Source organism: Anastrepha ludens, chromosome 6 (genome assembly GCF_028408465.1).
Source record: "Anastrepha ludens isolate Willacy chromosome 6, idAnaLude1.1, whole genome shotgun sequence".
Lineage (NCBI taxonomy): Eukaryota > Metazoa > Arthropoda > Insecta > Diptera > Tephritidae > Anastrepha > Anastrepha ludens.
In genome coordinates this window covers 111,541,262-111,563,925 of record NC_071502.1, presented here as the reverse complement: position 1 = coordinate 111,563,925, position 22,664 = coordinate 111,541,262, and the positions used below count along the sequence as shown (strand labels likewise).

General features: G+C 35.7%; 1 protein-coding gene across 1 annotated transcript in view; it reads right to left on the bottom strand.

Moving 5' to 3' along the window:
• LOC128867236 (uncharacterized) overlaps window positions 1-22,664 on the bottom strand; it is a 219,085-nt gene that overhangs the window by 1,431 nt on the left and 194,990 nt on the right. Inside the window, exon 10 of the mRNA XM_054108338.1 lies at window positions 9-187. Within this exon, the coding sequence (XP_053964313.1) occupies window positions 9-187 (179 nt within the window). The remainder of the gene's footprint in view (window positions 1-8; window positions 188-22,664) is intronic.

Genomic DNA, 22,664 nt, shown 5'->3' with positions numbered 1-22,664 from the left:
CAATTTACCTTTACAACGTAGGCCAAAACAGTGCTGCCATACTGATTGCCGGGCGTGTAGACGCGATCGCCGTGCAACCAGCGGGCCGCATGCGCGGGTGGATTGGCGCAAAATTCGACGGCCAGGTGCAGCGGTGAGCCGGGATAAGCGACGGGTGTGGCATTGCGCGCCACAACGGTGGGAGAGCCTAGACGAAGGGAGAGCGAAAAAAGATGGTTTAGTGAGGATGTGGTAAAGATACGATTTTTTTTTTAGTTAAAGACCTACAAGATAATATTAATAAGACACGGTATAAATGTTGATTAAAGGTAAATACAAATAATTCAATATTAAAAAAAACTTAATTTCCTGTGATTTAAGTAAAAAATTAATTCACATGAAGCTGCAAAGCCAAGTGGATAAGAATTGAATATATTCTTATAAATAAAAATATATATTCTTATAAATTTCTTGACAAGCCCATTCCAGGCAGAAATTTGCTCATTCATACATACAAACTTGTCCACAGCGTACAAACTGTCATTGAAAGCTAACAAAAAGTTTAGCATGAATACTTTATCAGCTGTTTCATAGTAAATAAAAGTTCAGTAATAACAGTTCCATTTGTGTAATAACATCAAAACGCACACCGCAAATAAGAGGAGGGGCTCGCCAATTATATAATATATATAAGTATTAGCTGGCAATCGAACGCAGCTTTCCTTGCAAAACTTGAAAACATGCTTCATAACACCAACTACAGGGTTGCCCATATTCAACGGCCCCAACGGATTTCGATGACTCTTTGCGCAGGTTCCAATCGACGAGGTTTGTCCGCAGGCAACAATCTTTGCGTCAATTGAATCTTATACGGGAATATATATAAATCAATGCGGATAATTCGTTGTAAAGTGGTCCGAGCAATGCCCAATTGCTGAGAACGGCGATTTTGGGATGTCCTTGGCGACGCCTTGGTCGGTTTTGATTTGGCCTCTTTGGATTAGAAAGAGCATCACCAGTCGAAAACCTTTCGCACAAAAGTTTAATGGTATTCTTAGAAGGCGCACTTTTCACAAGTGTTTTAGTTTTTTATACGCACGTTGAATTTTCACAATTGACTTCTTTTGTTGAATGTAATATAAATTTCAACAATTTGGGAGCGCTAGCGTGGCATGTACTGTAGTAAAAATCTGCTTGGACTGACGCTTCCAACGCGGTATGTCATTAAGCGATCTAACGTCTCTGTCAAAAGATATAGGGTTGTCAGATAGGTCCATCGAATATTGGCAACCCTGTAGAAAGCTTTCACTAGAAAAGGATGCGCTTTCGCCTGTCTTGCCTTTAAGAGGGGCAGCTCCTTCAGCATTTCTCAAATTTTTAACTTCTTTTTGTTTTGCTTAAGAAATTTGTTTACAATCTAAGGAATAAGTTTTTAATGATTTAAGTTTAATAGAAAGTCTAAAAAGTCCTTATAAGTCAATGAAGTGATGAGCGACGAACGAAATATGAATAAGAACGAGAACTTTAAACGCATTTTCCTCGAAAAACATTTTTTTTGCGCTGTCGAATAAAACTAAAAAAATAACGAAGATATCAGGTTAAAATTTAACAGGGATATTCTTTAGCATATTGGCCTTTGCATGTATTTTACATTTTCTATTAATTATCACTAAAAATATTGTTTTGATCAATTTATGAAAAAAGGGAAATTTGTTTCTTTTTCGTTTGAAACTTTAATTGATTTTTTTTTTTCGTTAAAAAAAATAATAGGGAAGTGCAAAGCAGAATAACTTATTTGTATACAAGTTTTCGTTTGGTTCATTTCATTTGGTTACAAAGGAGCCAAGTTTTAGCAGCTGTAGCACCGCCATATTCTTCTGCTTTTATTTAAAACAATTTATTGTATATTAATTTAAGCTTGGATATTCATATGTAATTTATTTTAAGATAATAGATATCCTCAGTTTTTTTGCAAAATATTACTGAAAAACTCGTTGTCTGGAGGAGCTGCTCCCCTTAAGATAAAGTTGATAAACTTTATATATTTAAAAACCTGCTGGTAATTAATTTTGTTCTAATTATGAAATCAGCAGGAAGGTTTCAATTTATATTTCGAGTATTAAAGCTCAGTCGTAGCACTTTCTAACAAAGAAAACTTTCCTACAGCCAAGCCTTTTTAATAAGTTTTCTAACTTAATTAAAATTAGTTCTTAAGAGATCAAGCAAGAAACGTATCTGTTTAATTTTCAGATGACCTGGATAACGTGCCTGATCCATTGCGAATGCTCTCTGTAAATATGAGGGGGCGATCTAATTATTGCTTCTTCTTCTTGATTGATGCGTTAACTGCTTACGCGATTTTGGGCGAGTTTAGCACAGCGCGCCATTCGCTCCTTTCTCGTGCTAACCGGCGCCACTTGGAAACACCACGTGAAGTCAAGTACTTCTCTACCTGATATTTCCAACGTAGAGGTGGCATTCCTCTTCCTCCTCTATCACCAGCTTGTACCGCATTGAATACTTTCAGCATCAGTTCCACTAAATTAGAGTGAGTGGTTTCGATATTTCACCGCTGTAGACCAGAGTAGATTGTTTTAAAGACCTTCATGCGGTGGTAACCAACATACAAGGTGGCGCAAAATTAATCATCCAACTTTTTTTTGAGTAACTTTTTTACTAAATTTAAAAATAATGAATTTGAGTGATGGAAATTTTCATTTTGATTTGTATCCGCCTCATTGCTTGTCTGTTTGTGTACTGCAGCTGTTTAGTTCACAAGTGTCAAATATGCTTGTCGTATGACGCCATTCGCTCAATTCATAAGTCTTCCGAAAAGACGATCAATTTTGCGCTCCCTTGTACATCGAATAACTTCTTTAATAATTGCTTTTTTGGGGTACTCAATGGTTATTTGTTAATAGGATTACACAAGACATGAGACTTTCTGAGTACAGTAAGGCTATAATGCCATCATTTTCACATTCGAGCTTTAATCCTTTTTTTAAGGGTGGTGAGGTCTACGATTTGTGTGAGAACTTTCACTTCCATAAATCTTCCAAATAAAGAAAAACCCTTATTTTTTTTTAGTGATGTTGAGGTTTATAATTCTTAAATGCAGATTTCCTTGTGCGACTGTATAAATTAAGCTTTCGTTGCAGTTACTTAGCTTTGTGTGAGAGCTTTTACTTCGATTAGACTTTCAAATACACAAAGAGCTTTAATGTTTTTTGTTTTTGTTCTTAGTTAAGCTGAGTCAAATAAATCTGAGCATTGTTTATGATCTTCTTTTTCTGCTTCTTCTTTATTATGGGATTAAATCCAGTTTATCAACAGTTTTGTACAAGTAATACCATTTGTTTTGTTACAAATAAACAAATAATTTTTTTAATATCTGATATCTAGTTTTTCTAAGCAACTCTCACTAGACTCAAGAATGGATAAATTTTCATAAGAAATCTATTTGAAATTTCTAAAGAAATCTGAAGAAATTTTCGACTTCTCAATCTTGAATAAAACTATTTAGAGCTATCTAAACCAAAATATTTATTTATTTCGATGAAACTACCCTATGATCAGCAAGTACCGGGAATGTTCCATTTAAACGAACCGCGCACATGAAAACCGGGCCATCTTTTTTTTTATGTTGGTAGGACTGCAAGACAGACAGCTGCCACTTTTTAGCGCCATCGGATCATGAGTGTCTGCCTGGCCAGCCGGAAATGTGGGCAAATAATTCTTGGATTTTGCATGATGATAACGCGCCATCGCACCGAGCCCAAATTGTGATGGATTATTTGACCAAATACCCAATAAATAAAATCGTACAAGCACCGTATTGACCTGATATGGCTCCGTGCGATTTCTTTTTGTTTCCCAAGCTGAAATTACCACTTCTTGGAAAAAGATTTCAGTCGATAGAGGAGATCAAAAAGAGAATGCGACGAAGGAGCTGAAGGCCATCCTTTCGTCGGCCTACCAGAGGTGCATGGAGGACTGGGTTAAACGTTGGTACATGTGTGTTGCTTCAGACGGGCCATATTTTGAAGGAGATAAAATGAATTTGGCTGAAATTTAGCTCTGTTTTGTTTTATTTAAACACTCCCTGTACTTCCAGATCATAGGGTATAATTTCTCTTTAAACTCTTCATCGTTCCATACACATCGCGTTAAATAAATATAGTACAAGGACTTGTTGACTATTTTGTACAATTTACTTGTGTCTTATTTAATAAAATTTGTTTTTTATAAAAATATTGGTTTTTTTTTATCCAAATTCATACAAGTTCAGATTTCAAACTTTGTGTAATTAAAAAAAAAACAAATTTTAATCAGAATTTAAAATTTTTTAAAGTGAAAATAAATCTGCAAAAATCGCTTAATTAGAGTTTTAAAAAAAGTTTCAGGTATGCAATTTTATAGTCTAATGAATTTTGGTGTAATAAAGTGCACGCTTGAAGTGTATAAAAAACCGCGTTGATTTCGGAGAATTTTTTATATATAAAAATGAATGTTTGTCTGTATGTCATCGATGAACTCAAAAATTACTCGACCGATTATTATAAAATTTGGTATATATATGTAATTTTCCACGGAGAAGGTTCGTAGAATATGCTCATTGATGCCACTCGCCACCAGGAGGCGCTGCCGCGTAGCAACTTCTGCCCCGTTCAACCGATTGTCACGAAAATCAGTATGACCTTGTATTTTTACACTGAGGAAATATGACTTTTGATTCAAGACATATGCTTGGCAATCGCTAACAAGGCACTGGTGCAACTGTGAATGCCTGCTTCAAACCGACCTGCAAGCAACCTTTTCGATCGTGATTTGCAACGAGAAACACACTATGATTCTGACGAGCTAGGGACATTCGTTAGAACAAATCTTCCGCAGTTGATTCCAGAACAACGCGTTGCGTTTGACAGAACTATGCGTACAATCACAGAACAAAGCGGTAGACTGTTTTTCATAGATGCGCCCGTTCTAACAGGCAGGACTTTTCTTCTTTTACTAATTTTGGCAACCATACGATCACAAAATAATATTGCACTGGCTATTGCATCATCTGGAATTGCGGTGTGGCTGAACAGCGCATTCAGCATTGAAACTGCCGTTGAATTTGCAAAACACTGAGGCACCAACATGCAACATCAACAAAAACTCTGGAGTGGAATGGACTCGACTCCAAACGTGTGAAATTATCCTATGGGATGAATGTACAATGTCTCACCAGAAAGCATTGGAAGCGCTTGATCGTACACTGCGAGATTTGAGAGGAAACAAACGGATCTTCGGTGGCGCACTCATTTTATTGTGTGGTGATTTTCGACAAACACTGCCCATTATACCACGTTCAACACCCGCTGATGAACTTAATGCATGTCTTAAATCAACAGTTCCATGGCGTCATTTACAGAAATTGAATTTGAAAGCTAAAATGCGAGTACAACTACAACGGGATGCTTCGGCTGGAAATTTTGCAAAACAATTATTGGATACTGGAAATGGGCGAATGGAAATTGTTAAATCTACCCAATGTATCACCCTGCCAGCAAACATCTGTAAGATCACAGAAAGCATCGACGAATTGGCTTTGACGATGTCAATACCATCAACTTCACCATTCAGCATGGAACACCTAGTGAAACGACAACATATAAGTCCATCGATACGGTGGAGAATCAAGACGAGGTTGTCAACTATTCAACTTAATTCTTGAATTCGCTTGATTTGCCAGGCATGCCGCCGCACGTTCTTACATTGAAAATTGGCGTACCCATCATTCTTCTTCGAGACATAAATCCACCACGACTTTGCAACGGAACCAGACTCTCAGTCAAGAAAATGATGAACAATGTGATCGAGGCAACAATGTTGACTGGAAAATTCAAAGGTGAAGACGTACTGTTGCCACGTATCCCAAACGTTAACAGTTCCCGGTGCGACTCGCTTACGCAATGACTATTAACAAAGCACAAAGACAATTGTTACAAGTGTGTGGATTAAATTTGGAGAATCCATGTTTCTCACATGGACAGCTCTATGTGACTTGCTCACGTGTCGGAAAACCTTCTGATTTTTTCGTCTACGCAGCAGATGGAAAAGCAAAAAATATTGTGTATAGCACAGCACTTCAATAAACATCGAATTGAAACTAAACTTTGTAATGTCACAACTTTTTCGAAATAAGGTTAGGTTAGGTTTGGCAGCCGCATCGCACATAGAGACAACGATGCCACTTAGACCACGAAATGAGTCCGTTGTGAACCGCGGGGGCTGAGCTACATTTCCCTCTCCATATTAAACCATCCTGAGCTTTTGACAAAGCGTAAAAGGTTGTTGATACCTAAAATGTATAGATTCGTTAAGAAGTAGGATTTTAAAAATCGGTTCCTGCTTCTGGCTAGAACTGGGCGTGTGCAAAAAAGGTGTTGAATTGTTTCCAACTCCTCCTCATTTCTGCAGCTACGACAGAAATCATGCGTGTAAACGCCTAATCTCTTTGCATGATTTCCTATGAGACAATGTCCTGTGAGGGCCCCTACTAAGGTCCTGATTTGAAGTCTATTCAGCTTTATAATACTCTTGTACAGACGTAAATTTAGCCTTGGCCATATTTGCCTAGCGATTTCACAGGTGTTAACGCTGATCCATCTTTGAAATAAACAAAATCAATAAAATGGTTTAGAATGAATTGAAGATTTGTGTATTGATTTTTGTTTTAAATTATTTTTCTTAAATTTATTTTAGTTGTTGGCGTAACAATGCGCGCCGAGTACAGCTAGTTCTATATAAAAGAAAATAATGAGTACAAGTTCTTTTTCTTCTTCCTCAGCATGACAGTCCTGGATGGACCACTGCTTTCGCATTCGGTATGTGGAGAAAATGCACAAGGCCGCCACCAAGAAAAATTTCTTAGAAATCAACTCGATTTTTGGGCCACTTGAATTTTGCTCTTTGCTATGACAAAATTGATTGTGTCTTAATCCAGCTTACCCGAGATTTTTCTAAAAATTCAGGGTGTCTTAATGCAGCTTATTCGAGATTTTTCTAAAAATTCCGATTAAAAAGTTTACAATTTTGATGGGAATTTGTTGAGTTTTTGTTTTAATTTGTGCAAAGTTTGCAACTTGCACTTGTGTGGAGTTTGTAGAAGAATGAACTATATTTTCAGAACAAAGTTATTAAAATTAATATAATTTAGCAACATATAAATTGTCAAAACTTGTCAATAAGTCACTGTGCTGTGGTTAACGCCCCATACTTAAATATACGCAAAGTCGAATACATCAGCGGTCGTGGATTACTCAGAAAAAGTTTTATTTATGATTTCTGTTGCACTGAAATAAATGGAAAAAAGTATTATCCCACCACATTTGCGCAAAAAATATCTTGATGTCTTTTACTTTTGGAAAGCTTTTAAAATAATTTAATTTCTTACGCATTGCTTTTGCGCTTTAACTTGGCTTGCCGCAGAGAAAAAATAAAGACAATTTTACAACTAGAACTTCCAAGAACCAATTCCAGCGTGTGGTGAGGGCGCGAGCAGCGGCAAGCAACTCAATCACGACATGAGTGTGTGCTTCAGCATTCATACACAAGAACGATAGAAACAAGATTGCGCCCATCAGAGAGTGCGTGACGTCACGTTTGCCGAGTTGTGCAGTGTTGCCAACCATTTGCTCTTCGCAATAAGTTTAGTGGTTTTTTATACCCAAAATGCGAAAATTTTTAAGTTTGGTGTTTGTTTCGTTTTTTTAATTCAAAGCTAGCGAAACTGTGAGTTAAAAAAAAACTGTATTTTTAAACAAAAGAAGGGTGAAAAAGGTCACTCTGAGAAGATTTTAGTGCTAGTGAAAATTTGTTGATTCTTATAAAATTTGCTATTTTGAAAGTGCAAATTTATTTTGTTGTTCCTTTTAAGGTTACGCAAGAATATTAAATCTTCTTCTCTCATCTCTTCTTAAGATTGAAAACCTTTTCACACATTTTGAAAAGCGTTTGGATTTACTGAATCCAGATTAAAACCATACAGGTGTAATCGTTTCTTCCGGTCATCAATCCTTAGTGGGACATAGGACATTAAGAGTTATATTCATTGTAAAAATAAACAAGAAAATACCAGAAAATACTAAAGAAACCATGCTGACATTTTTACAAAAAGAGAACCTTATCTAGTTATCAGTCGTTCCTCACAAAAGAGTTTCTCTCAGCAAAAAAAAAACTCATAAATTAAATTGTACAGAGCCATAACACACTTATTTAAAAAAGCGCAGATTTTAAAATCAATTTGTCACGCATACAAAGTTCTTTAAGTAATTCAATAAACATTTGGTTTTTTTTTTTCTTTAAATGGCCATTTTAGTGCGTTTTTATATCCAAAGCTAGGCAACACTGCAGTAGCGAGAGAGAAATTTGACTGCTGTAAGCAGAAGAACACCAACAACAACTGCAATCGCAGGCAATGCTACCAGATGTTAAAAAAAGTAAAGCTAAATAAAACTGAGTGAATTATTCAATTAATTCTAAAAAAATGTATATTTTACAAAATTATAAACATTACTTTTCTTAGAAAAGGCTGGAAAAATGTCTTGATGAAAGAACTCCGAGACTAAATAACAAAAAAAAAAATGCTAAATCAAGTTACGAAAGTGGTAATCTGGCCATACTGGTGCTAAAACGACGTAACTCATTGTCAAATTCGCTGAGCGCAAAGTAACGGTACCACGATAAGCGCCATCTCATTATTCTTTCCATCATGATTCATACAAGTATATACAGTGGCAGCCATAAAATGCAGACTCCAAAAAAAATTCCATTTTTTGATGCATTAATTTTTTGAAGAGCAGCTTTTTTTATAAATTTTATTTTTATAATTCGTTTGTGTATAGTTGAATAGTGGCATTTTAGTGGCTCATTAAAGAATATGAGTTGAAATTTTTTTTTTTTAATTTTTAAAATTTTTTAAGATTTTAAGGTTTTTTTAATTTATAAATTTTTTAAATTTTAAATTTAAAAATTTAAAAATTTTTAAAATTTTTTAAATTTTTAAAATTTTTAAATTTTTTGTTGGGCATAGAAATAGGACTCTTATGTATATATTTACTGAAATTCCGCAACCCTTTACAAAACGCGCAGACGCCTTGTGATGGAAAAGCACGCAAAATCTATCGGTAGTTTTACAAGTTTTCAAACATATTTGACATTTGTGAACTAAACAGTTGCAGGGTACAAAGAGACATGCAATGGGGCGCCTAAAGATCAAAATAAAGGTTTCTATCATTCAAATTCATGTTTTTTATTTATTAAAAAAAATTGGATGAATAATTTTGCGCCACCTTGTATACTGTAATATAACACATATGTATTATACTTACATACACTCATGAATGTATTTATTATATATCATTTATGTGTGCCTATCTAACGCTCTTTGCAGTCTTCAGGTCTCTTAAATACAACCCCATACGAGCTCAGGCAGCCGCATGAGTCGACCCCCCCGTTTGGTAACTTTTGTCACTTACTTTTACAAAAGCGCGTGACAAGTGCGCACTTCGTAATGGAGTTTCGTAATTTGCTTCCGAAAACTTTGCCACAATAACTACGTGCACTCGCATACTTGCACAACTACTAATGGGTGTAGGTAAGGAGCTCGAGAATGTTTGTGTGGGACGCGAAAGATTTTAAAATCGAAAGTAAGTTAAAAGTTAAAGCGGAATGCCACGCAAACATTGTGTTATTTACATTTTTGATTTGCTCTCAAGAAAAGTTGCGCCAAGTTAGTCTTAATACTTTTAATTGGCTCAAAGTGGGAGAGTAGAAGAAGCTATTCGTAGTATCTTTATATAAATATAGTATTTATTAAAAAATAAGTTGGCTTTGTAGTTTGGAAATATTATTGTAATTTGTGTTGAGTTTACCCTCCCATTCTTGGTATGAGTCTTAATTGGTTTTTACGAATGCGCTTTTGAGCAGTCACCAATTTGGCAAAGTGCTTTCTTTATGCTGAAAGTACTGCCGTTGAATTGAATTTATCAGCCGAAGAGGGTATTTATTTTGATATATTTTGTGCGCAGCACAAACCCATGTTAGCATTAGGCTACTCGACTACCCTTAAATTGGTTGGGGGGCTGTCTGAGACCATGAGATCAGCTTAGCTGTCGCTGCAGACACATATAGATCTGCCTCTCCATCGCTTTTCCACAACAAAGTTCATCGCTACTTGAACTGATACTCCTCCGCTTGAAACACAGATGCATGTACTCCAAGAGAAAAGTGCAGCACCTGGCAGCACCTCTTTTGTAGTACGACTCTTGATGGCATGGCAGGGATCGTTGAATCAAAGTCCATACTAGTCCTACTATGTTGTCCAATGCCGTGCAAGGGCTGTACCAATTCCCATTTCAGCCGGCAGATGGAGGCAACGCTACACGAGGTAATCCGAACAATAGGCGAGTCTCTAGTAAACAAACAGTATACCAAGGCAGATTTTATAGACATAGAAGGCGCATTTAATAACGTTAGCACTGATGCTATCCAAAGGGCGTTTATAGATTTAGAAGTGGAAAATTGTATCAGTGATTGGATCATCTCTACGCTAGAATCCAGGATCATTAGAGCTGAGATGGGTAATATCAACATAACTAAGAGAGTCCACAGGGGTACTGCACAGGGAGGAGTATTATCCCCACTTCTTTGGTTATGTGTTATTAGCAAAATCTTAACAAAACTTAATGGAGGTGGGGTAAAAGTGGTTGCATACGCTGATGATGTTGTGCTAATGGCATCAGGACTGTATCTCAATACGATCAGTGGAATCATTCAAAGGGCGCTAGGCGAGCTTCACTCTTGGGCCACTTATGTTTTTGACCACCAGATATAAGGCACCAATTTTTACCCTACCAAATATGAAGGGACAAACTCTCTCACTTTTCTCCAGTGCAAAGTACTTAGGGGTAATTCTGGACTCCAAACTTAGGTGGAAATTAAACATTGAGGAACAGGTAAAGAAGGCAGAAATCACACTATATGCTTCTAAACGTATGCTAGGAAGAAGATGGGGTCTTTCACCCAAGTATACTTAACGGTTGTATAAGGCGGTTATACGACCAATTTTATCGTATGGCCCGGTAGTTTGGTGGACAGCTCGAGTGAGAGAATACAACATCAAATTACTTGGCAAAATACAAAGATCAGCCTGTGCAGAAACAGTTGGTGCAATCAGATCATGTCCTAGGGAGGCTCTGAGCGCACTGATACACGTTATTACGGTAGATCTACATATCAAGAAGATGGCAACTATGAGTGCATTTAGGTTAAATGAAGCGGGTCGCTGGAAGGAAAAAACTCATGGCCATGCCAGTCTACTACTGCGAGAAACTCAGTATACCTTAGAGAGGAGTGATTATATCATCCCGACGGTAAGATTCAATAGAAACTTTATTGAAGATTATTCGTAGCTATCTAAGCATTCGCGTGCTCTTATACGAAACGCGAGAAGGATGTAAGACTAAACAAATAACAGCAGGAGCGGCTCAAGGATCAATACTCGGTCCTAAACTTTGGAAAATAAGCTGCGATGAAATTCTTTGAATAGAGATGCCTGAGGATGTGCATTTAGTGAGATACGCAGATGACATTGCAGCTGTAATAATCGCTCGAAACACTGACGAAGCCAAATGGAAGTTAAATCAGGTGATGATCCGAGTTCAAACATGGCTAGACGACCATGGATTAAATCTGGCCACAGAGAAAACAGAGCTAATCCTTCTAACCAACAGACGTTTGGCATTGTAGGTAGATACACAAGTACTCGATGCCACTTTATCGACTAAAGGAGTGGTAAAATACCTAGGAGTGCAATTAGACACAAGGCTAATTTACTGGGCGCACATAACTGATGCTGCCGCAAGAGCTGCCAAAGTAAGCGGCATATTAAGTAAGCTCATGGCAAACCTTGGAAATCCAACTCAGAACAAGCGAAAACTTTGAACGGACACGACAAACTCCATTCTTTCATACGGATGGGAAATAGGGCAGATTCGCTAAGAGTGCAATGCCGGCGGAAAACTCTGCAATCTGTGCAACTTACCTGTGCTCTCAGAGTGGCTTCTGCATACAGAACAGTATATGAAGCAGCGGTTTTAGTTATCAGCGGAACCATCTCTAAAGATATTCTAGCACAAGAGCGCAAACGGATATGGGAGGTAAAAATCTCAGGAATCCCAGTACCACGCTTCTCCGATATTAGAGTTCAAGCGCTCACACTTTGGCAGGCAAGATGGAACTCTGAACGGTACGGTAGATGGACAGCGAGACTAATACCCGATCTAAGAAAGTGGGTAGAAAGAAAGCACGGTGAGGTTAACTATTACCTCACACAGTTTTTGTCCGCACATGGGTCCTTTCGCAAGTATTTGTGGCGAATGGGTAAAGTGAGCCTACCAAACAGTGTATATGATGATCGACGAAGAAAAATGGAATGGCGTCGCAAATTTCATGGATGATATTATCCGAAAAAAAGAAGCGTGAAATGGAAAGTTATGCTGAAGAGCACTGAGCATTGGTTTCTCAAAACAGGCAACCCTGGGCGTAGGGTGAGTAAGTAAGTGTCCCTCTAAGGACGCCGTCTTGGCTCTCTACCTCGAAACAATGCGGAAGCAGCCTCGGGGTAGAGGGAATAATCTAAGAGAAGAGGAGGGACATTTTTAGTGGAATCCTACTATATGATGCGAAGGTATTTTTAACCCAACCTCACCGCCAAAAAAAAAAAACAAATATATAACATAAACTCATTCCATTTCAGGAGGGATGGAGTAAAGTAACAACTTCGACACTACTGCCTATACAGATGGCTTCAAAATGGAATGTAGTGTTGGAGCAGGTAATCTCATAGATTTAAAATGGAAAAATCTGTACGTATTTCAGGCGGAAGTACTGGGTGTTGGGGTGGTTACATTGTAGGTTACTAACCACAGATTTCTCTTTTAAGTGCAATATCGCTATTCTTTCGGATAGCCAAGCTGCAATCCAGACACTGGATTGGCTACAACAACCTCAAAGCTGGGGGAACAAAGTAGGAATAGCCTTACCACCTTGAGTGAAAAGCATAAAGTAGCCTTAATCTGTGCCCCAGCAAATCGAAAGGTAACGAAAAGGCAGATGAACTGGCAAGAGGGGGATCTGCCATGAATAACGCTCCTGCAGAATCGGCATTCACACAATTAGGTGCTGTCAAGAATACAATTTCCCTAAAATATTTCCGAATCGCGGATTGTAGATGGAGAGACCAGACGAAATGCAAAATTAGCAGGACGTTATGACCCACCTACAACCTCAAGCAATCGCCAGCATTAATAGACATGAAATGACGGGACGCCTGGAGACTAACGGCAGTCATAACTGGCTTTTGGTCTGTCGGAGTCCAAGCAGCCAAAAAGGGCATCTCTCACTGACACAGTTATAAACAACCGGAGGAAAAGGAAACAATCTTCCACTTGCACTGTGAATGCCTTGCCCTATGGAAGGAGAGAATGTTAACCCAGAACAAACTCTGTTCGAGAGTCTCGAACAACTCTCTGGCTTAGATGTTAACAACCTAACAAGGCTCTTAAATCACACAGACTGGGTAAAGTAAAGCCGTAAACAACTGACAAACAAGTTGGTAACGACCATGTGGCAATAAAATGGTGCGGAAGCGCTGGTTGGTTTCTGTACGAATCACCACTTAAGCCAACTAACTAACCAACCTTAGGAGAATATTAAGCGAGTTTTGAATAAAATTTGGTTTTAGGAATAAGTAGATTCATTTATAGGTAGCAATAATAACAGAAACTCCATGGGTTACGACATTACTCCGAGAAAAAATTAAGTAGTGTTTTTCCAATTTATTTATTTTCTCAAAAAACGGCAATCGATTGTGAACAATGCAGTTTTTCCGTCAATAACGAATATCCATGAAAATTAAGTTAGAAAAAGTTTGCGAAACATTTGCGAATCAGAATTTTTCGACCCTCAAATGAGAAAATGTATCTTTGCTCGTAAAGCAAATCGCTCTAAATAATTTTGAGACCATTCTTTCTAGCGAAAAGTGACTCAGTTTTTAAGTGTCAAACCATAAGCAAAATTTCTGTTACATCAAGATATTGTTTTAGCTGCTAAAGTCATAAAAATCGATAGTTCAAACTTCACTAAATGGACTAGCCTATGTAGAGGAAAAGTGAGAGCTCTCGAGGCATGTAAGATATCCTGCTACAAAATGTTAAATGCCGAAATTTGAGCGAAAATGTGGGTATGCAAATGCTTTAAATGTATAAAATCTTTGAATTACATTTCAATTAGAATTTCAGTTTTTTTCATAAATCACCTTCATACCTTTTTCCCACTCTTTATGATTCAATAACTCACACTTTGCCGCCGGCTCTCAGGTGTTCGCAATATGCACTCAAGTACTACCAAAATGTCTGACCCTTGAATGGCATTTAAATGAATAATACAATACATTTATTCACACATGCACAGAAAATGTTTGACACACACACATGCATACATACACGCCCACACAACCCTCAAGTACATTGCGAATTGCTACTAATTGCAGTGGCGTGCACAAATTTTCAAGTGTAAAAATTTAATTTATTTGCCTAAACTCTACGCATTCATGTTTGCTGCCATTATTTAGTGGCAGTACATTGAATACATTCCGGAAAAGTTTACGAAATAAGAATAAATGTATGTGAAAATCGCAAATCTATCACTTTGCATACGTTAGGGGGCGCACTTCGGCGGCAGTTATTGCGCAACGAGACATGTAGCAGCATTTCCAAATTGGGCGAGGTGATGGCACAGGCCGCAGCCGCCCAACCGCCTTCAGTCTATTTCGGTCCTACTTCAGCGTTGGTTTTTCTATGCGCCCGCGTTTGTGTGAGTGGATGTGTGTGAGTGAATGCCCTGCGGCCTTGCAAAACCAACGAGCTCTATGTTGTCCATTGGTGGGATTTTTAATTTGATTTTCGGCAATTTGCGCGCGCACATCACACTTCTGTGGCATGACAAGTACACATGGCTGACCTCCATCTTTTCCTCGACCTCTGGTACGAAATTTCGAGCTCATTCCCACTTTTCCACTTTAACTTCGCAATCCCCTTCCACTGAGCTCTCATCTCACTTTGTTCACCTCGGTTATTTGGCTGTTTTGGCTGTTTTGGTTCTTTGCCCCGTTTGCCTTTCGATTTCACTGTTTCGTTCGATAGGATTTGTTTTTTTTTTTGTCAAGGAATTGAGTTGGGACTTTTCGCACACATTGATAGCTTTTGGTCGATGGTGGCTTTCCATCGGTAAGTTGATTCGTTGGTTCGTGCTTGATCTGCAGCCTATCGTCTGTTTTGGCCGTCCTTGTGGCATGGGCAAATTGCTCACTGATTGATGTACGCTTGTATACGAGAATACTTACATATACTTACTTGCATATACATACATACATACATATATCAGTTTCGTTGTATTGCGAAATTATTGATGTGTAACAAATTAGTAAAAACAAGAGTGAACCAGTGGTGAGAGATGGAAACCGAAAGCATATTTGGTGGATGAAGAAGAATTTTAATTAAAATTTAAACTATGGAAAAGTCAAAGAAGTATATAGAAGAAAAGGTAGTCTTCTGTATTTGGTATAAAATTTCTGAAGAAAATATTTATAATCTTTCTATTTAGCAAATAAATTGCATGACCATCTATTCCACTGCTGATCAGATTTTCGTTCGCATGAGTTTCCAAGTGAACCTGGATTCAAATTTGCTTTCAAGTAAACTTGCCGGTTTTAATTTTTCTCTTCTAAATAAACTGAATTTCTTGGGACTGAAAATCAATACCTACACATTTCTACCATTGTTCCATTACGGATTTGTTGCTAATCAATTGTGGTTAAAAGACTATCTGAACTCAGTGGCTGAGCCCCTCTTATTAAGTCTTTATTCTCGCTCTCAAATTCGGGGAGATGCCAGCGGTGGTGAACTTTTAATATTTAATACGATCTCTCAGCTACTGAATCCACTGGAATTCTTAGAAAATTTGAAATTCTAACATAGTTATTCTTTCCGAGAAATCTAACCCTTTCGCATTCCTGGCTGAAACAATTTTTCGCTCGGTGATTCTACTAGGATCTCTTGCAACATGGGCTTCATAGCAAACTTTTCATAAAAAATAAAAAAAGGTGAGAAAAACACGGCAGAAAAAAATTGTCCCTCATTTCCCGCTGTAAGTCACTAAAATTTTGTTGAGATGACAGTCAAAAGATTCAACATTAAAATGTTGGTGGCTCAGTTGGTAAGCCCACTGTCAATCCAAGATAATATAAATTCTGCAACTCAATCTTTCTTCCAAGAATAATAAATGAGGAGAATTATATTAAATGGAATTAAATGAAGTCATAAGTGACTGATAGAGCTGACTAGTTACTGCAAAACAATATTTCGTGAAGGGATCAGCGAACAAACTCATCGCAGAACAGTTTGCATTCTACCACGTCAGCTCAAAGGGTGAATCCATTGAACAGAACTAAGGCGATCTTAAATATGTAGCTCAACTATTCGTTTCAAGAAAGTAAACTGATACACGTTCAGATCATCAACGACTGGCTGACTCGCAGTTGAATTTATTGAGTCACGAACTGATACTCAATAAATTCAACGGCGTACTATTTGCCATAAACCGGTTCCATATCTAATTATCCAAGTATTTTGGACCTTGTAGCCAGTTTTTCTAAAAATGTGTTTATTTGTAGGCTCCAGTATTGCAAGAAGTAAATTGCAACAATTTAATTTTTTTTTTATTCTAAAATTTTGAGATTTATTCAATTTTCAAAATTTTAGTATAGAATTTATCGGTACTTTTTAATAATTTTCTGTAAAAAAAATTTTTTTTTTTAATATTTCTTGGAGAAAACTTTTGGGAAACTTGGTTTTGTAATTTCTCAAAAATTTCGTCCGTCAGTAAATGTTGTTATTTTTTTCGATAATAGTTGAGGTTATACTCAGTAATTTCTGAAAGCTTCATAGTTGCTACTTTCGGTACTTTTTAATAATTTTATAATTTTTTTTTTAATTTCTTAGGATAAAGTATACTTTTGGAAAAAATTTTTCCCAAAATTTTCCCAAAAACAAAAATTTTTTTATATCTATTTTCTTGTACCTTGTGCAAAACTGCGCCCCCTTAAGAATTTCATTCCATTTTCTATTCGTATTTCCACACCTTTTCCAGTTATATTCAAATACGCGAGCCAGTGATCAAAATCAATACCTTTAGCGAAGCGCTAACGCGCGTATTCGTATATTATATCCATTTCCAAATTTTTTGAAAAAATTTTTTCTCAAAAAATTTTAACAAAATAATAAAATTTTTTTTCCAAACAACTTTGTAAAGGTATCGTAAAAGCTAAAACAAATTCTAAAAATCTTAAAAAGAACAGGGAAATACCATTTCAAATTGTTTTTTTTCAAAATTGAAAAATTCAAAAAAATTATTAAATATGTTGGAAATATATCCATGCGGCAGCACTTTCCATCACTGTGTTTTCGTCATCCTCATATCTTCTTCGTCTAGCGTTCTTCGTTGTAAAGGGTTTTCCATTATTTAGATTAGATTAGAGATGATTAACGATTTTTTATGGCCGGAATTGGATGGTATTGATCTGGACAACGTTTATTTTCAACAAGACGGCGCTACGTGCCACACAAGCAACGAAACCATTGACCTTTTATGGAAAAAATATTTCCAGACCGTGTTATCTCTCGAAGAGGTGATCACAATTGGCTACCAAGATCTTGTGATTTAACGCCTTGCGACTTTATTCTTTGGGGCCACGTGAAAGAGACGGTCTACGCCAACAGCCAACAGTCCAGGGTCGACTCAAAACCTAAAAGATGGAGTTCGTGAGAATTCGTGAAGCTATCGAGGACATGGGGCAGCCACTTTGCAATTCGGTTATGAAAAATAACATGAAAAGGATATTGTCTTGTAAGCGTGGTCGTGGTGGTCATTTGCCTGATGTTATTTTTCACTATTAACGGCATACCTTCCTCTTTATAATGAAATACTATAAACATCCAATCATTTATATTAAAAAATAGCATTTTTCTTTGAATATCAAAGTAAAACCTCTTATTAGATAACCCTATATTCCTTTGTTATAAACACTACAAATGTTCATTTTATTGCAGTCTGCTTGAATAGGTCAACCAAACCAAATTTTTTTTAAGTTTTTTTTACTTTACTTTTAAAATGACAGAAATTAATTTTTTCCGAAATTTTTTTTCATCCCAAAAATTGCAAACAAAAATTTTTTTTCAATGTTAAAAAGAATCGAAGGTTTTAAGCGAATTTTCAGTATTAATTAAATTTCGAAATTATCAAATTTTTTCAGTTTATTTCAAAAAGCTCAATTTTTTTCCGAAATATTTTTGAAGTGAAAACTTCTTTAGAATCGTTGGGAGTGATTTGAGACTAGATGAAACGAGAAAGCGACACTAAAAAGAGACATACATATAGATCTTATAGTATATAGCCTGCGAGAGAATGAGATAGAACACAGTTATACAGCGTTCCCTATTCTCCGTCTCCTCTTTGTGCGGTGCTTCGTAGCCTCCCCGCACTTGGCTACGAAGCGTTATATATTGATGTGTGTGGCTGCGTACTGCATGACCACGCTAGTATAGTGAGTATTGTAGTATGTATACTACACTGCCTATTACTTGCTTTGGTGTTTAGTTCAAGCGTCATACGTATGTATGTTTGTATGTATGCTAGTACGTATGTGTGCGCGCCTGCGTATTACGGAGCCACGGTGAGCGAGAAGGCACTATGTATACCTATACTACACTACCTAATACTTGCTTAGACCAAGCGTCCTACGAATGTTTGTATGTATGTTAGTACGCATTACGACGCTCATAATAGCAACCGCGTGTGCTGTATTGCGTCCGTATTTTTATATTCGTAAATATTTTCATTTTTAAATATTTACCGTAATCATGCCGAAAAATAATGCAGAAAAGTGTCGTGAATATCGACAGTAAAAAAAAAAAACAAAAAGAAAATAAAACTAAAAAATAATAATAAAATGAAGAAAATAAAATATGAACTTTATAGCAATATAATAATGAACCTATAATTATCCCGCTCCTAATGCTGCTTTCGTCTCATTCTCTCTCAGTTTGTTTTACGGAAGGTTTCACTTCTATCGCGTCTAACCGTTAGACTGGTATTTTTTTTTAATAAATTTCATTCGAAAAATGATCATAAGAAATATATAAAAATATAGAAATAATGGCTTATACATAATTCACTTTAAAACATTCTTTACAGTCTGTTTACCAAAATTTTCCACATTAAATAAATTTTAAGACTATTCAATTTTCTTCTAAATTTTTACTTCAAAAATGACAACCACTTGTACTACAAAACTTCACTTAAAAAATGACGAGAAACATTTTTTTTAAATAAATTTCATCTCAAAAAATTATAAACAAACATTTTTTTTTAAGAAATTTCATCTCTCAAAAAATCACAAAAAAATTTATTGAAATGTTATAAATAAACCAAGATATTTTGCTTTAAAAACTGTATACTAACATTTTAAAAATTAATTTAATTTCAAAATTAATACATTTTTTAAATATTTTTTAAGTTTACTTAAAAAAATACAAAAATAAATATTTTTCTAAAATTTTTTTCTGAAATGACGGGATCGGATCACCAACCCTTTAGACTTTACGCTAATATTTTAGAAATATATACATATGATCATTTCGGTCATATTCACTGACTCTCCAGTACCCAAATTGAATTCACAAATAATTTTGTCTGCTTTGTGCTCATCACCTGCTTATTTTGCTGTGCACTCAAACAAATAGTTGGAAACTTTAGTTAGAGGCTGGCTTAAGCATACTTAACACATACGCTTTTTCGCAAATGCAAATGTAAGCATAAAAAACCACGTAAGTATGCGTGTGTGTGTGTGCATGCAGGCATAGGAGTGCTAAAACATTAATTGATTTTGTGTAGCAAAAAGTTGGAAATGCAGTCAAAAAACAAAAAATAAAGACCTAGAAGACAGCAGACAAGCAGGTAGTGCGGCAGGCGGACAGGCTGCTCATAATGATTCAAACTGTGCTCCCTTAGGTGTTTGCTACGAGTAGCACTTTTTTGCACTTCACCTCTACCATTTTGCAATTTGAATATTTAAAATGAAATTTTATGCTTTTTCTACCCCCAAAAAGCATTTATTTTAAACCCTTCAAAATGCTGAATTTTTACTCGTTCTTCTCTTTTTCTCCCAGCGCCCAGCACCCAGGTTTTGATACTTGTGCCACCCACTAAATATGTACAACTCGAATAGACAAGAGCAACAAAGTGACTGGGTTGTGTAACTTGAATTTGCACTGACAGATACTTGAGTGATGGCTTAGTTTGTTGCACGTTATTTGTGTGTGCTTGCAACACTCATTTGCACTTAACACTTGCAGCCATTTTGTTATTTCATACCAACATATACGAGTACACATACCTATACTTAGCTATATTTGTGAGAGAAAGAACTTTTGGACATGCATATGTATGTGTATATAAAGGGTCGGCCATTAGGAAGTTTGTTTTTAAGTTATAGAAAAAATGTGTTTGTCAATAATTTCTGTTTTATTGGAAAGAGTGGACATTTTGCTTAGTTGTGGTTTATAACTTCATTCGAATAAATGCTTCAGCTGGTGCTGTAGCCAATTTTGCAGCACTTTTCCGTTGAGTGGCGATAATTTTTCAGCTTTAATGCGAACAAAGATGTGTTTGAGTGGTTAAGCCACTGCAGAATTTAAAAAAATCGGTATTTGTTTCGACCAAAATATGCTCTATTACTTTAAAAATTTAATGTTCTACAGATTAAGGTGGGAAAAAGTGTCTTTGAACTTCTATTTTGAGTTTTGGCAGGATTCTCTGTCAGTTCGATGAGCGTCGTATTTGTAGCTTTAAATCCGTTTTTTTTGCAACTAAAAATTTTTGAGTCGGCCGTACTCTTAAGTTAATAACAGATCTGCGTTGAAATTTTTCTCTACTATAGCATGATAGTAAGTTCAAAAGTAGAATTTGTTTTTTTTTAAGTTAAAAACTTAAACATTTTTTTTAAAGTAAAAAATTTTTTTGAAGTAAAATTTTTTTTTAAACAGTTAACAAATTTGTGTCCTAAGTTTTTGATATCGAGGTCTAATGGCTAACAGTTAAAACCTTTTTTTTAAGCTAAATTCTTTTTTATTTTTTTAAGTTACAATTAGTTTTTTTGTAACTTTTTTTTAATTTAATTTTTGTTTTAAGTTAAAAAGGTTAAAAATTTGTTTTTAAGTATAAACATCTTTTAAAAAAAATTTTACAATTTTTTTCCTAATTTTTAGTTATTGAGCTCTAATGGCTAACAGTTAAACGCTTTTTTTTAAGTAACATTTTTTTTAAATTAAAAAGTGAAACTTTTTTTTTAAGTAAAAACAGTTTTTTTTTAAGTAAAAACATTTTTTTTTTAAGTTAACACAATTTTTTTTTAAGTTAACACAATTTTTTCCCAGTTTTTAGTTATTGAGGTCTAATGTTCTAACAGTTAACAACCTTTTTTTAAGTTAAATTTTTTTTATTTTCTTAAATTAAAAAGTTAAAATTTATTGTTTCGTTAAATATTTTTTTTTAATTTAATATTATTTTTTTAAGTTTAAAAGGTTAAACTTTTTTTTGAAGTTAAACATTTTTTTTTAAGTTAAAATTTTTTTTTAAGAAAAAATATCATTTTTAAAAAATTTACCAATTTTTTTTTATAATATTTAGATATTGGGGTCTAATGGCTAAAAGTCAAAAACTTTTTTGTTTTAAGTTAAAATTTTTTTTATTTTTTTAAGTTAAAAAATTAAATTTTTTTTAAGTTACATTTTGTTTTTTAAGCTAAATTTTTTGTTTTGAAGTAAAAACAATTGTTTTTTTTAAGTTAGGAAATTTTTTTCCTAGTTCTTAGTAATTGAGGTCTAATGGTGTAAGAATGGCTGAGCACGCGATTATCGAACATAGTACGGGAAGCATCATTGCTTGGAAGGCATCTTGAGCCATCATCGCTATCGTGATTCAAGGCTACAATGCCCTGCCGAAAAAAAATCTTCGTTGACTGTAACATTGTTACCACTTTCACTTTTGCACCAAAATGGACCTATAACGCCACAGATCCTGAGGCTCCCGAAAGAATCTCTAAGCTCCAAGTAAGAGAAATTGGCACTTCTAAAGCAGCTGCCAGGAAGAAAAGGCGTCTGAGTGATTGATTGATTGAATGAGTGAATGATTTTTAACAAAATCTTTGCTTTTTCCCAGCTGCTCTAAAGCCAAGTGAAATCAAAGCGGATCGCCTTCAACTTCTGAATCAATTGAATCTCGTAAGTGAATAAGTCGCTTTCTTTATGCAGACTTCCCTGCATTCTGATGAGAAAAGTGTCGAGTTGTTAAGAATAGCAACTCATTGATTTTTTCGGGTTTGTGCGCACACTATCGGCAGGAGCAGGAATATTACCGGTTGCGCTGACCTTATTCGGCAAAATGATCTTGAAAGTAAGTTTAGGTGGAAAGAAGACGAAATGCGAAAAAAATACGAAATAATACGAAAAAGACCAAATGTT